Genomic DNA, 14,311 nt, shown 5'->3' on the forward strand with positions numbered 1-14,311 from the left:
CGCGCGCCAGGCGGAGGCGCACGTACCACATGGCGCGGCCGCGAAGGGCGGTGCGACCTTCAGGGCGTGGCGTCACCGTGACGTCACGATACTCAATAATACGTAACACGTGACTCCTCGGCCGGGGCTACGGGCTGGGTCTGAACGGTTTCACAGGGCCGCGGCTCGAGCACGGGGATGTTTGGTGGGCTCTTGCCGGTGGCTGCCCCTGAGCCCCTCGGCTCTCCTAACTCTGTCCCGACTGGGCACGACCCCGCTGAGCTCCCCCGACACCGCTTGTCGCCCACTCGGCCGGGACGCGGCCTTCCCTGACGGCTGCCCTCACTCAAGATGGCGGCTGGCGCCGGAAGCGGAAACAGGGTTGTGGGCGCGGCCGCACGTGGTGCCGGGTCCAGCATGGCGCGGAGCGGGAGGCTGCGCTCGGGAGCCGCGGCCAAGCTGAAGCGCTGGCGGAAAGGCCACAGCAGCGACTCCAACCCCGAGACTCGCCAGCATCGTCTGGCTGCCCGCAGCCGCTTCTGCAGCCGGCCGGCGGGTAAGGGCAGGGGCAGGCGGCTCCTGACATGTGCCCGGCTCTTCCCGGAGGGGTGCAGGGGCACGGAGGGCTGCGGGGCGAACCTTGGGGTCCTCCGAGAGCTGGGGCTGGGGCAGGAGTGGGAGCGGAGCCGCTGACAGTTCCAGGGTAGGCGGAGGCAGCAAACCGGGGAGGACAACCGAGGCCAAGGCATAAGGAGTTAACCTCGTAGTGACACCGGGCCTCAGAAGCGGAATGGGGCAGCGCATGCTGCAGTGCCTGTCGCCCTGCGAGGCTCCCCAAAGCCATGGCCATACGTCCAAGTGCTGCTGTGGTGTCTGGTATGATGAGGAACGTGACAAACTAACATTCAGCCGGCCACATGATGGGGAAGGTAAACCAAAGTGTGAAAGCAGTGGCTGCTCCTGGCCAGGGAAATCTTTCTCCTGCAGATGCTGGCTGCAGGCTGATGGCTGGGACTCACAGGGGCATGCAGCATCTGTCCTGGCTGTCTGGTTGCTAGGGCTTCAGGTGGAAGAGGGTAAATAGGGCAGAGTACAAGAAGCACCTCAGTGTTAAAGTCTTGGCACACGGGCACACCTTTGCATGGACATGATGCTCTCTGCCATCAGAGATGACTGGAGTCTGCTCTGGTTTCTGTGTACAGGAACGAGGAGCACTTTACAGTTATTCTATCTATATAGGGCAAAGCAGCACCTGTATTCCACGTGCTGGATATGAGCTCCAGCCAAGCCAGCGGGGCTGGGGGGGGAGGAGAGCGTGGGGGATTTCGGGGTGAATGGTGGAGCACTGCAACTCCTCCGTTCTGACACATCTCTCACCCCGCAGAGAAAAGTAACCTGACGGTGGATGCAGTGAAGCTGCACAATGAGCTGCAGTCGGGGTCCCTGCGTCTGGAGCGGGCGGGTGACAGCGCCCAGCGTATGGAGGAGGGCAGTGCTGAGGAGGCTGCCACAGAGAAATCCTCCGGCACCTTCCTGAGCGGGCTGAGCGACTGCACCAACGTCACCTTCAGCAAGGTGCAGCGCTTCTGGGAATCCAACTCTGCTGCTCACAAAGAGGTACGGGCAGAGCAGGGCTGGGCAGGGGGGGTGTCTGGGGGGATGGCCCCTGGCTGTGAGGCTGAGAGGTGCTGACCTGCTTTGCTGGCTGCTCACAGATCTGTGCCGTGCTGGCGGCTGTGACAGAGGTGATCCGCTCCCGGGGCGGCAAGGAGAGCGAGACAGAATACTTTGCTGCTCTGGTGAGTGCTGGTTGTGTGGAAGGGGCACGAGGGGAGCTGCTGCTGGCAGGCTGGGTGGGCTCTGAGAAGGGATAGAGAAAGATCTGTGCTTGTAGCCTGAGAGTGGCTTTGTTCAGCAGAGATGCTGTTGGGCTGCTCCTGGTTTCTTTTCCCCCTCCCCAGGGGCTGGGGAAGGGCTGGCCTGGCATGACCCCCTGCACCCCATCCCTTAGCCATCCCTTCTATTCGCAGATGACCACGCTGGAGGCAGTGGAGTCCCCCGAGTCACTGTCTGCTGTAGCCTACCTGCTTAACCTTGTCCTAAAGAGGTGAGTGGGTGGCAGAGAAGCAGAGAGAGCTACCAGACCCCATCATGGAAAAGGGATTGGTGCTGTCCTCCCTCCCCAGGCTGGGGAAGAAATCCAGCTGGGATGAGCTGAGTCCTCTTTGTGACTGCTACCAGCTGTCTGCTTCTCACCCTACTGATATGTTCCCTTCTCCTGGCAGGGTCCCGAGCCCTGTTCTTATTAAAAAGTTCTCAGATGCCTCAAAAGCCTTCATGAGTATCGTGTCCTCGCAGGCCTGCAGCAGCTCCACCTCTGCCCTGCGATGGGTGAGTAGCCAAGAGGCAGCCAGCCAGCCATGTCAGCTCTGCTGAGTGCTGGGGTCAAGGCTGCTGCTGTAGGGTGGTGCTGGGTGCTCGGCCTGAGGCCCTTGCAGTGAAAGGGAGATGTCTCTGTGGGGTGATGCTAATGCCCCTGCTGCTCCCTTGTCATAGGTGCTCTCTTGCCTGGCCACACTGCTACGGAAGCAAGACTTGGCAGCCTGGAGCTACCCTGTCACCCTGCAGGTCTATCATGGCTTGTTGAGCTTTTGTGTTCACACCAAGCCCAAGGTGAGAGCCCAGTGCTTCTGGCAGGAGATGATGCTGCTCTGGGGGTTTGTTTCTGGGGATGGCTGTACCCCCAGGTCTGTAGTTTCTGCTCACCTGGGCTCTTCTTCCCGCAGGTGCGGAAAGCAGCGCAGCATGGCGTGTGCTCTGTCCTGAGGGGCAGCGAGTTCATGTTTGGTGATGCAGCCCCTGAGCATCACCCTGCAGCACCTTCCACTGCCAAGTTCTGTGTGCAGGAGATTGAAAAAGCTGGAGGTGTGGGGCACTGGAGCATGGGGTCTGTAGCTGCATGTGGGGGACTCTGTCACTGTGGGAGAATAAGGATTTGGAGGGAAGAGGGGAGATTGCAGCATGCTGGATTGCTGGGGAGGGTGTGAGATATCTTTGGGGCACATATGGTGTTTTGAAGCCTCCTCAGCCATTCCAGTGGTTTCCTGCTCCCAGAAGGTAGGGGAGTGTTCACCCTGGTTCTGTGGGTCAGCCCCACTGCTGTCATGGGGGCTTTGCCTTGGGCAGGGCTTTGCTGTGGTGTCCCACAGGCTCAGAGGTTGCTCTGCTCCTGTAGGTGCCAAGGAGGCCACCACCACCCTGCATGTCCTTGCCCTGCTGCGGGACGTGCTGCCCTGCTTCCCTGCAGCTGTGGTGAAGACCTGCTGTGAGACCTTGCTCCGAGTCATGACCCTTAGCCATGTGGTGAGTGTTCCTGCTCTAGGGATGATAAGGGCAGACCCTTTCCCTAGGAGCTGAAAGGGATCAAATTCTCTCAGCTGTCAACTGGGAGCCTAGAAATGCAGGATGCAAATGGAAAGGAGCCCAGGACAGCTTGTTGTCCTGACTGCTGCAGAAGAGGGAGGCTATGCAGATGCAGCATAGTTGCAATAGTGCTGGGTTTTCCAGGGCAGAGCCTGCTTCGGGAGAGGGGGACTGGGTTCAAAGCAGAGCCCCCTCTCCTGACACCGTGTCCTTTGCAGCTGGTGACAGCATGTGCCATGCAAGCTTTCCACAGCCTCTTCAGCGCCCAGGCCAGTGTGGCCTGCCTGCCAGCTGAGCTCAATGCCCAGATCATCACTGTGAGTGTGGGCTACCAGTGTGGGGAGGGACAGAACTGGCAGTTGCACAGCACCCACCCACCTACCCAACCTTCTGCTTCTGCAGGCTCTCTACGACTACGTGCCCAGTACGAGTGACCTGCAGCCACTGCTGACCTGGCTGTCCACCATGGAGAGGGCTCACATCAACCTGGGCAGGTGCAGATGGGGGCCCTGGCTGGGTGAGGGGAGAGGTGGCTGCTTGGTCTCTAATCTGCCTTTCTTTCCTCTCTCCAGGCTGCAGAAGGACCTGTGCTGGGCTCACCTGCCCCGGCTCTTCTCTGCTGCCATGAACTGCTTCCTCTCCCCACACTCCCAGGTGGTGTCAGCAGCAGCACAGACCCTGGAGGTACCACACTCAAGACACCTCTCCCTGCTTGGATACCCTGGGCCTTGTGAGGGGCTCTACCACGGGGCTTGGCGCTTGCCAGCAAGTGGTATGCCCCTCTGTGCCTGTGAGGCTGGGGGTTCTGTGGTCCAACAGCTGTCCCATTTTTCCTGTTTGCCCTTGCAGACCATCCTGAGTGAGTGTATTGCTCCCCACATGGAGGATGTGGGCACTGTGTCTGCATCTGCCCCAGCCCCTGCTGCCTACCTGTGCAAGATGTTCAGGTGAGGAGCAGCGATGTGGGAGGGGCTGCCCATGGATCTGGCTGAGCTCTGACCAGCCTCTGCCCAGTCCTCAATGGGATCTAGCAGGCCTGGTGGGCACCCTGAATACTGCCAGTGTGACCATCTTCCTTCTTCTCCCCAGATCAGTGGAGGAAGGGCTGACATACCGTTTCCATGCAGCCTGGGATGAAGTTCTACGAGTGTTGGAGGTCTTCTTTGAGACATGTGGGAAGCAGTGCCATCCCATCATGAGGAAGGTGAGCCAGGCTGAAAGGGCACAGATTCATCCATAGAGGCTGGTGGAGTGACTGCACTGCTGTCTGGGCTGTGTTGCCCCCTCCAGCTGGAGCAGGGCCCTGCTGTTTGCCCTGCTCTGTTGTCTCTGTGTGGCCAGAGCATGCACAGCTCTGGGACACTTGGCACAGGGACGTGCAGGGCAGCTGGCATCCCTGGGCAGGCAGTGATATGTGCCAGCCCTGTGCACGTGGCTTTTCTGTGACTGTCCTGCCCCATCCCCACAGTGTCTCCAGTCCCTGTGTGACCTGCGTCTCTCCCCACACTTCCCCTACACTGCTGAAGTGGACCAGGCAGTGGGGGCTGCTGTGAGCACCATGGGTCCTGAGGTGCTCCTGGAAGCTGTGCCCCTGGAGATCAATGGCAAGGAGTGAGTACAGTCATAGGGTAGCAGCTTTGCTGTAGCTGTTATGTTCCCCTTCATTCCCCATGCAGTGCTGCAGGTATGACTGCTAAGCCTACCTGTGCCCAGCTTTGGGGCTGGGTGAAGGTGCCCTGTGCCCAGGGGCTGATGCTGGCAGTGCCCTACACCCTCCTGAGCCATGCTTTTCTTCCCCAGGGAGACGCTGGATTTCCCCCGCAGCTGGCTCCTGCCGGTGCTGCGGGACAACGTGCAGGGAGCACGCCTTGGCTTCTTCACCAGCTACTTCCTGCCTTTGGCAGCCACCCTGAAAAGCAGAGGTAAGGAGAGCAGCATGTTAGGGGCCTCAGCAGTCCATGGTGTTCTGTGGGACCTCCCTTCTCTGCCCTGGGATGGAGCAAGGCTTTGCAACATCTTCTGCTCCGCTCATCTCTTTCTCTTCTGCAGCCCTGGAGTTTACCCAGGCTGGGAAGAGTGTGGAGGCCAAGATCTACGACACGCTGCAGTGGCAGGTAACAACCAGCTCCTGGGAGCCCTGCCATAGTGTACCCTTGGCACCAGGCTGGGAAGCAGTGATTTGGGCAAAGACTGTGGCCTCCCACCTTTTCCTTTGCCTTCCAGGTCTGGACTCTGCTTCCTGGCTTCTGCACGCATCCCACAGATGTGCTGGGGGCCTTCAAGGGGCTGGCCCGCACCCTGGGCATGGCCATCAGTGAGCGCCCCGATCTCCGCCCCACGGTGTGCCAGGCCTTGCGCACCCTCATCCACAAAGGCTGCCAGACAGGTTGGGGGAAAACAGGTCCTTGTGGGGGGTTCCTGCCACCTGTGGGAGGAGAAATGCTGATCTGTAGCCCCCTGTCATCCTTTCCCTAGATGCGGAGCGGGCAGAAGTGGGTCGCTTTGCCAAAAATTTCCTGCCCATCCTGTTCAATGTGTACAGCCAAGCCGAGGAGGATGGGGGCACAAGTGCTCAGCGCCGCTCTGTGCTGGACACTGTCCGTGCTTACCTGACCATCACTGATCCTCAGGTGAGGGGCCTCTGGGGCACTGGGGCAAGCTGTCCTGGCTCAGGCCAGTATCTCCCAGCTGGACTCAGTCTGATGGGGCTTTGGTGCAGGCCTGATTGATGAGGAAAGGAAGAAAGGCTTTGACCAGAAAGCAGCCCTTCCTGCCCTCATGGGCAGGGAGACCTCTCCAGCCCACAGTCTGGGATTTCCCAGTCTTGCAGTCACATCTCACCCATCATGCACAAGCTCTTTGTGAATTTGTCCATGTCTTTTTGGACTCACTGATGCTTCTGTTCTCCACAAAGTCCTTTAGCAAGTTGTTTGCCAGGTGGATTGTAAACTCTTGTAAAAGCACTCACTTCAATCAGTTCTGATTCTGCTCTCTCTGCCTGCCCTGCAGATGGTGTGTGGATTCCTGGAGAAAGCCAGTGCAAAGCTGACCAGTCCCGAGAGCTCCGAGTTTGCCAGGTAACACCTGGGAGCTGATGCTAATGGGTAAAACTCCTGGCATGCTCCTGGTGAGCAGCACTAGGGCTTTGTCCTGTGTGGGCTTTGCCACCATTGTGCACTTGATGTGACCCGCAGCTGGCGTCCCAGCTTGGTCAGGATGTGATGCCACAGTTAACAGCTGCAGCTGTGTGTCTTTCTCTGCTGCAGACTCTCCATCCTGGACCTGGTAGTGGCAATGGCACCCTATGCTGATGAGCAGTCCCTGGACTCCTTGTACCGTACCATCCAGCCTTCCCTCCAGGTGAGTTGGTCCTCAGCCCTGAGAGGTGCTGGGGCTGCAGTGGGGCACCCTCTGCTTGCTGCCAGCTTGGACCCACACTCTAGGGACTGAACAGCTGCCACAGGGGATAGGTCTCTGCTGGTGGGGGGTGCTGGTGTCCCTTCAGACACCATGGTGAGGGGCTGCCTTGACAGCGGGAGCATGCTGGCTGTCCCTGCAGAGCAAAGAGCGCAGCATGCAGAAGAAGGCGTACCGTGTGCTGGAGGAGGTGTGTGCTGCTCCCCACGCTCCCTGCCAGGCCTTCGTCCACTCCCACCTCCAGGAGCTGCAGGCAGCGCTGCTGGACTCGCTCAAGAGCGCAGCATCCCCGGCTAAGAGGGTGAGAGCAAGGGCTGTGCTGGTGGTGATCAGCCACTGCTGGAAGGGAAGGGATGGGGTGGGTGGCAGGGTAACCAGGTATGTGTCCCTGGGTGTACCAGTGCTGGTCTGTTTCTTTCCCCAGCCACGGCTGAAGTGCCTGTTCCACATTGTGAAGCAGCTATCTGCAGAGCACGAGCCTTTTGTCACTGCCCTGGTCCCAGAGGTGAGCATGGTCCCCGTGAGGAGCTGGCTGGTTCTGGCTGCGTGCTGGCAGTAGTGGTGACATGTCTGTGTTCCTCCAGGTCATCCTGTGCACCAAGGAGGTGTCAGTGGGGGCCCGCAAGAACGCCTTCATGCTGCTCGTGGAGATGGGCCATGCTTTCATCCGCTTTGGGCCCACCCCTGAAGGTGAGTTTCTGTTCTACTTGCTCAGCCACACGGCCACTCTGGCCCCAGGGAGGTCAGACCCAGGCCGAGCATTCTGCTGCAATGGTCCAGGGATGCTGCTGGACACAGAGTGAGTCGGGCCCTGAGTCATCCCCCTCTTGCAGAGGCCATGCAGCGCTTCCTGCTCCTCATCTACGTGGGGCTCACTGGCTCAGTCACCGTGATCAGCTGCACCGTGCTGGCACTGACCCGCCTGTTCTTCGAGTTCAAAGGTGAGCAGGAGGGCTGGGGGGACGAGGCAAAGCCCTTTGGGGAAGGTGGGTGCTGGGAGGAAGCCATCTGTGGCTGAGTCCCACTGTGGTTGCAGATCACCTGGAGTTCAGTGTGGTGGAGCAGCTCCTGCAGAACATCTGCCTGTTGCTGGCCTCCCGCACACGGGATGTGGTCAAGGCAGCCCTGGGATTCCTGAAGGTCACACTGCTGCTGGTGGACACCAAGCTCCTGGCCAAGCATGTCCAGACAATGGTGAGATCATGCACGGGGTGCCTCAAGGAGGGGGTGGGACAGAGCTGTGTCTGCCTTGGGCAGACAGGAGCATCTCCAGCTGCACTCTGCCTGGGAGCCGAGGAAACAACCTTTATCTCAGTGGCTGAGATGGCAGCGAGGAGGCTCCTCTCCTGAATTCTGGCATAGATGTGCCAGAAAATCCCCATGAACTAGCACTGCCAAGCATGGCCACCTCCCCATGGCCTTACCTGGGGCAGACATGGAGAGATGGCAGCAGGGTGAACAAGGTAGCCATGCAGTTAAAGATTGGGAGGCTGGGTCCCCAAGGCAGGTGTGCTTTGGTCTTGAAGGTCTCTGTCCTGACAGCTGGAGGCTGTGGGGAACCTCTCAGATGACATGAGGCGCCACTTCCGTATGAAGCTGCGAAACCTCTTCATCAAGTTCATCCGCAAGTTTGGGTAAGCCAAGGTGTCCTGGGGTGGTGAGGGAGCTCTCTGGGGAGCAGTGCAGGAGGAGGTGGGTGCTGACTGCTCTCTGTGTGTTTCCTCAGCTTTGAGCTGGTCAAGGGGCTGCTGCCAGCTGAGTACCATAAGGTGCTGGTGAACATCCGCAAGGCGGAGTCCCGGAGCCGCAAGCAGCGTGCCCTGAAGAAGGCAGCTGCAGATATGGACGAGGAGGAGGCACCAGCACCACAGCCCAGAGGAGACAGGTGAAGATGGGCTCAGGGTAAAGAAAGAGCAGCCCTCACAGGGGACTTGGCACTGCATCTGCTCAGCTGGTGCTTCTAGAGATGCTGGAGACATCTGCAGGGCTGCTCTTCATTGTGGGGCAGGGTGCACCCCTGGCCTTAATCCATTTTCCATCATCCTTTCCACCTTTTGACCAGTATGGAGGAGATCCTGGCTGACTCAGAGGACGAGGAGGAGGAAGAGGAGGAACGGCATCGGAGCAAGGAGTGGAGGAAGCAAGCACGGCAGAAGGGCCAGGCATGGCTCAAGGAAGGGGAAGATGATGAGCCCCTCAACTTCCTGGACCCTAATGTGTCCCAGCGGGTGCTGGGTGAGAAGTGGAGCTTCAGATGGGGCTAGGGAGGGATGGATGGGACAGGGGCCCTGGGTGTTGCTGCCCCCAGAATTGGATCCTTCTGCAAGCCCTGACCCATTTCTCTGTGAGCAGCCACCAAGCCAGGCCCCAAGCGGTCTAGAGGAGTGAGCCATGACTTCCAGATGTCTGAGGATGGACGCCTGATCATCCATGAAGAGGAAGAGGAGCTGGATGATGATGAAGGCAAAGGTACTACCTGGGCTGACAGGGGCCACTCTAGACTTGCTCTGGGTCTCTGAATGGTTTTCATCCTGCCACCTGCATGTGGGATCTTGGGGAGATGTGGGTGGAAGTGGCAGGAGTTGGTATGGCTTTGTGTCACACCGAGTGGCTCTGTTCTGGGCCGGTGCCCAGGGGAAGCAGTGACCTACATCATCAGGAAGGTGCTGCTTCAGCAGAGGCACCCTGCTGCTGCCACCCCCTCCAGGGGCTAGCACAGTAGCAGGGCTCTGCCATGCCCTCATCACACACTGACCTTCTCATCCTGTACCATAGGAGCAGATGAGGAGATGGCAGATGTGCTGCAGGATGTGGGGCTCCGCAGTGTGAGTATGGGCTCGTGGTCCTGAGGAGGTGCTGGGGGAACTCACCCTTGCCAAACCACTGCCTGTGCCATGGCAGCTGCAGCTCTGCCCAAGAGGCTAGTGGGGACACCAGGGAATTGCCAGCTGCTTGGAGGGGTGCAGGAAGTTGTCTGGGATGGGGATGTGCTGTCTGGAAAGCCTCTTGGTGCCCATGGGAGGAAGGAGGTTGGGGGTTCAGAGAGGGCAGAACTGTAGAGACAAGCCAGCTGCAGGGTTCCTGCTGTCTTTTTCTGCAGAAGAAAAGTCAGAAGCGTCGGTTCAGAGAGGAGCCAGACGACGAGGAAGCTGAGGGTGGAGCCTCTTCTCAGTATAGAGGTAAGTCCTCTGCCTGTGCCCAGTCTGGGGCTCCCCAGAGGGCCGGAACTTTGTGTCATCCCAGAGCACATGGCACATGATTGCATGCAGATGGTTCCTGAATATCTCCATTGTGGGAGACTCCAGAATGCCTCTCTAGGCAGTCTGTTCCAGTGCACAGCCACCCACACAGCAAAGTTCTTCTCATGTTCAGGTGGAACTTCCTGTGCATCAGTTTCTGCCATTGCCTCTTGTCCTACTGCCCAACAGCAGTGAGCAGAGCCTGGTGCTCTTCTCTTAACACCCTCCCTTCAGATACTTACAGATATTGGTGAGGTCCCCTTTTAGGTGCCTCTTTTCTGGTCTGAACAGGCCCAGCTCTCAGCCTTTCCTCATAAGAGACAGGCCCCAGTCCCTTAATCCTTCACTGGACCAGCTCCATGTGTCTCTTATACTGATGAGCCCAGAACTGGATAAAATATTCCAGTTGCATCCTCACTAGGGCTGAGTTAGAGGGGCAGGATCCCTTTCCTTGACCTGCTGGCAATGCTCTCCCTAATGCACCCCAGGACACCATTGGCCTTCTTGGCCACCAGGGCACTGCTGGCTCAGGAACAACTTGTTTTCTACCAGGATCCCCAGGTCCTTCTCTGCAGAGCTGATTTCCAGCAGGTTGGCCCCCCTGAACTGGTGCATGGGGTTATTTCTCCCCAGCTGCATTTACCTTCATTAATTTCAGACAGTTCTCTACGCATCTCTCCTGCCATTTTACTTGTGGGAAATGGCCACCCCTCTGCTTTCCTGACACCAAGAGCTGGAGACAAAAACAGGAACAGCTTCCACAGCCTAGAACTGGGCAGGGGGAGGCCCAAGACCCCCTTCCAACACTCATTCTCTTTTCCAGCTGGAGGCTCTGGGATCCATCGGCCGCTGAACAAGGTGCCAGCCTTTGGTGCAGAGTATAGATCCAAGGTGAGGGAGCCATGGGGTCGCAGGGTTTGTCTGTAGGCATGCTTGGACTTTGCTTGGGCAGGAAGCACCATTTTTGTTGGGAGTCTGGTCCTGTAGCACCAAGGTTGGAGAGGATCTCTGCTCCAAGAGGAGTTGCCAAATGCTCAGTATCTCTGAACACTGCCAGCCTATTTCAAACTTCCTCTCCTATTCTTGCCATGGACAGTTCCTGCTCACTGCTCAAAGCAGGTGTCTGTAGCACCATGTTGGTGGGAAATCAGCTCCCAGGGCAGTGTGCTGCGCTGGCACCCCACTGCAACACAGTCTTTGGGATAGCCAGGTGGCATGGTTGCACTGGAATGGGATGCATGTGTCTTCCCTGGTGCTGCATCTTCTCTCATGTCACTGTCTCCCCCAGAAAGGTAAAGGTGATGTGAAGAAGAAGGGCCAGCTCGACCCCTATGCCTACATCCCCCTGAACAGAGCTAAACTCAACAGAAGGTGAGGCTAACCAGGAAGGGCACAGGGGTGGGAGCGGGTTTGATCCTGCATTTTGCTAGGGGTTTTTTGGTGGGTTTGGGAGCTCCCTGTCATCTGCTGTGCCACTCCTTGTGGAGTCTGGAGCAGCATCCCCATGGGTTAGGTGTGCCCAGTGCCTGCACCAAACCAGCTCCCTGCTCCTTGCTCCCTGCAGGAAGCGGGCAAAAATGCAGGGCCAGTTCAAGGGCCTGATGAAGGGAGCCCAGCGCGGGGCCAAGGCCGGCCGCAGGAACCGTCTGAAGTCCCAGCGCTCCTGAGGACACTCCAGTGTTCCACCTGCCCAAGGACACAGCATCCTGTTAGTGGAACAGCTGGGAGTCCTCTTGAAGGTGACCTGCATTTGTCTGAGACTCCCTGGGAAGCTGCTTGGATGTATTATGGACTAATGGCCCTTCTGTGCCTGGTACAGGCATGGGTGTGCATGCGTGAGAGCAAGGAATATGTAAATTCTCTATATTGATAAATATCCTCTGTTCTTACCCAGCCCAGATTCCTCGTCCCTCTCCTTCCCTTCAGATCTTGCATAACTGTGCTGTGCCTTCTGTCCATGTGCAGCGGGTCCTGCTGCCCCTGCAGGGCTGCATCCTGCAGGGATCACAGCAGCATCAGCCTGGGCCTGGGGCCAGAGCTCTCCCTCCCACACTGGGCTTGCCTGGAGGCTGCCAGGAGCAGCACTGTGGCACAGAGCAGTAGGGCTGAGATGTGGAGCTGGCCATAGAACAAAGCCAGAGAGGCTGAAGTCCCTACAACCAGCTTGCTTTACCAAATTCCTTGGCAGGCTCTTCTGCCCAAAACCCTGGCCAGTGGTTCTGTGCCATGTGGAAAGTGACTGCCATTTGACCACTGGACACTTCTCCCATATCAGCCGTGCTTGATGGCAGGGCAGGAACAGTTTACTGCAAATTTCTCCAGACTGGCTGGAAAACTACTACAGCAAATCTCTGTGCCTTGCCATTTCTCTTACCTTTGAGAGCTGAGAGAAGCCCTTTGCTGTGGCCACTTCCTGCCAGACCTGAGCAGCATGAGTAATCCTGAACCTTTTTAGCTGCTCAGCCCTGTCACATTGGCCTGAGCATCAGGTTTTGCCCAGCTACTTCTATGCTGAGTGCAAAAGAAGGTGTTTGGCCAAAGTGTGCTGCAGAGAGCAGGGCTGAGGGTAGTGGATACAGGTCCCATTGCTCACGCTGCTAAGAACATGTGTTGGTGAATGTAGCTGGCTTTCCCTTCCTCTTTCATATTAAAAAGCCTTCAGCCCTTTGTAATTTCCTTTTGTGGCAGCTTACATGCTGGAATTGCAACGCTTCTCAGTTCTGTAATAAGCTAAAGGGATTGTGCTTGTTCAGCCTCTTACTGCAGGCTTCTTTCTGGAGGCTGCAAATCCAGTTTTGTGGCTTTCTTATGCTTGTTTTTTTCCCCAAGATCCTTTTAAAAGCCTGGGATGGAGGAGGAGCTCTTGTACTGATACTGGTCCTGCCTTGTCAGGAATGCTGTTCCCTTTGTGCTTTCCCACCCAGGGCTCTCAGTGGGACCCTTGAGCCCCAGTTCAAGTTGAGGTGCTGCTGCTTGTCCTGCCAGAAGGCAGCTCACAGCCTGGCCTACAGGACAGGCTTCTCCAGCAGCACCTTGTGACCAGGAGCTACACCATCTTCTGCTGCCTGCAGCCTGGGCCTGATGCCCTCCCCTCCCCTGAGAGCAGGGCAGGGGGAGACAGGCAGCAGTCACCTTCTGAGACACCAGCACCTGTAACCTGAGCCTCTAGACCCAGCAGAGCTGCCTGTCTTCCTGCTTTCCCTTCTCTCCTTGGAGACAGGGCCTGGAGAAGGCTGTAGCTAATTTATTTGGGAGCTCCAGCTTACTCACTCTATTGTTCTTCATTTGCATGTTGTTGCTTAAATTAGTCTGTGCCTGGATGGAACAGAAGAGCTTCATTAGCACAGAGGATGGTGTTCACCTGAGCTGGAGTCCAGAGAACGGATTCTACTGCAACAACATCTTGTTAATCAGCTAATTAATCATGTAATGCAATGGAAACCCTGGGTGAGGAGATGTCATCCTGCCTGGGAAGGCTGGCTGTGAGTCAAGCCTGCTCCCCACCAGCAGCTGCCCCTGGCAGGGAGCAGAGCTGCATCCTGGGGACCCTCAGGAGCCTGAGCACGTCTCTGACACGGGGCAGGTGAGGGGTGGTGGGGTTGTGCCTCCTGCCCCTGCCTGCCACAACTGCTTTGCAGTTACCCATGGAGAGGCACCAGCTGGGGACCTGGAGCCGTGCTTGGCTTTTGCTGCTCAAGCTGGGAGGTGGCTGGAAGGCTGTTTCTTCATCCAGCAAGTTCTTAAACCATGAAGTACCAGTACGGAGCCATACTCGCACATGACATTGTCACAAAGTGTTCCTAACCCTTGCAGATACCAGCTTGAGGAGAGGCTGGCAGGATTAACACGTGTCGCCCAGTGCTGGCTAAATGCCCACCCTGATTCTTAAAGCGGGTGTGCCCCATGGGCTGTGCCCACCCACCATCCAGGTGGACCGCCCCATCCTCAAAGCACACTGCAGGGCCTTTTGGGGTCCCCGTTCAGAGTTGGGATTCCTCACACACATGCTGCAGGGATGGGAAAACCCTCCTGGGGACAGCAGTATCAGAGGAGCTTTGGTGTTTAAGCTGAAATGATTGGCAGCAAGATAATTAAGTGTGGAGTTTTAAATGCCAAGGGACCACTCCAGCTGAAATCTAGTCAATTAAAAAATATTACATTAATTCCAAGTCCCTCAGCACTCCAATCTACAGTTTCAATTGTTTCTAAGTTCTTTCTGTAGCTGCCACCTGAGCACTGCAAGTGCAGCAAGT

At 57.5% G+C, this 14,311-nt stretch overlaps 1 protein-coding gene across 2 annotated transcripts; it reads left to right on the plus strand.

Moving 5' to 3' along the window:
• The first annotated feature begins 121 nt into the window (after nucleotides 1-121).
• On the plus strand, nucleotides 122-12,717 carry RRP12 (ribosomal RNA processing 12 homolog). Of its 2 annotated transcripts, none has more exons than XM_030951594.1 (34): nucleotides 122-535; nucleotides 1,364-1,596; nucleotides 1,695-1,778; nucleotides 2,010-2,086; nucleotides 2,265-2,370; nucleotides 2,536-2,652; nucleotides 2,766-2,904; nucleotides 3,215-3,342; nucleotides 3,621-3,719; nucleotides 3,805-3,896; nucleotides 3,975-4,086; nucleotides 4,252-4,349; nucleotides 4,492-4,606; nucleotides 4,871-5,013; nucleotides 5,203-5,324; nucleotides 5,452-5,516; nucleotides 5,626-5,788; nucleotides 5,878-6,032; nucleotides 6,412-6,479; nucleotides 6,669-6,762; nucleotides 6,962-7,120; nucleotides 7,244-7,324; nucleotides 7,404-7,509; nucleotides 7,653-7,760; nucleotides 7,856-8,013; nucleotides 8,362-8,453; nucleotides 8,546-8,704; nucleotides 8,882-9,054; nucleotides 9,172-9,288; nucleotides 9,595-9,644; nucleotides 9,923-9,998; nucleotides 10,882-10,949; nucleotides 11,347-11,429; nucleotides 11,623-12,717. In XM_030951594.1, exons 1-34 carry the CDS (start codon nucleotides 331-333, stop codon nucleotides 11,723-11,725), a joined length of 3,948 nt encoding a protein of 1,315 aa, XP_030807454.1. In that variant the 5' UTR covers nucleotides 122-330; the 3' UTR covers nucleotides 11,726-12,717. The 2 variants fall into 2 exon arrangements, with proteins under 2 accessions (XP_030807454.1, XP_030807453.1); XM_030951593.1 differs by having other exon boundaries at nucleotides 9,920-9,998; nucleotides 11,623-11,948.
• Nucleotides 12,718-14,311: the final 1,594 nt, after the last annotated feature.

This window comes from Camarhynchus parvulus, chromosome 6 (assembly GCF_901933205.1).
Source record: "Camarhynchus parvulus chromosome 6, STF_HiC, whole genome shotgun sequence".
Lineage (NCBI taxonomy): Eukaryota > Metazoa > Chordata > Aves > Passeriformes > Thraupidae > Camarhynchus > Camarhynchus parvulus.

What these genes read in the sequence shown, in the direction of transcription:
- RRP12 (XM_030951593.1), top strand. Translation starts at nt 331, where the DNA reads ATGGCGGCTGGCGCCGGAAGCGGAAACAGGGTTGTGGGCGCGGCCGCA. An exon ending in ACTCTGCTGCTCACAAAGAG is followed by an intron (nt 1,597 to 1,694) that starts GTACGGGCAGAG and finishes GGCTGCTCACAG; the next exon opens with ATCTGTGCCGTGCTGGCGGC. An exon ending in GGATGATGATGAAGGCAAAG is followed by an intron (nt 9,289 to 9,594) that starts GTACTACCTGGG and finishes CCTGTACCATAG; the next exon opens with GAGCAGATGAGGAGATGGCA.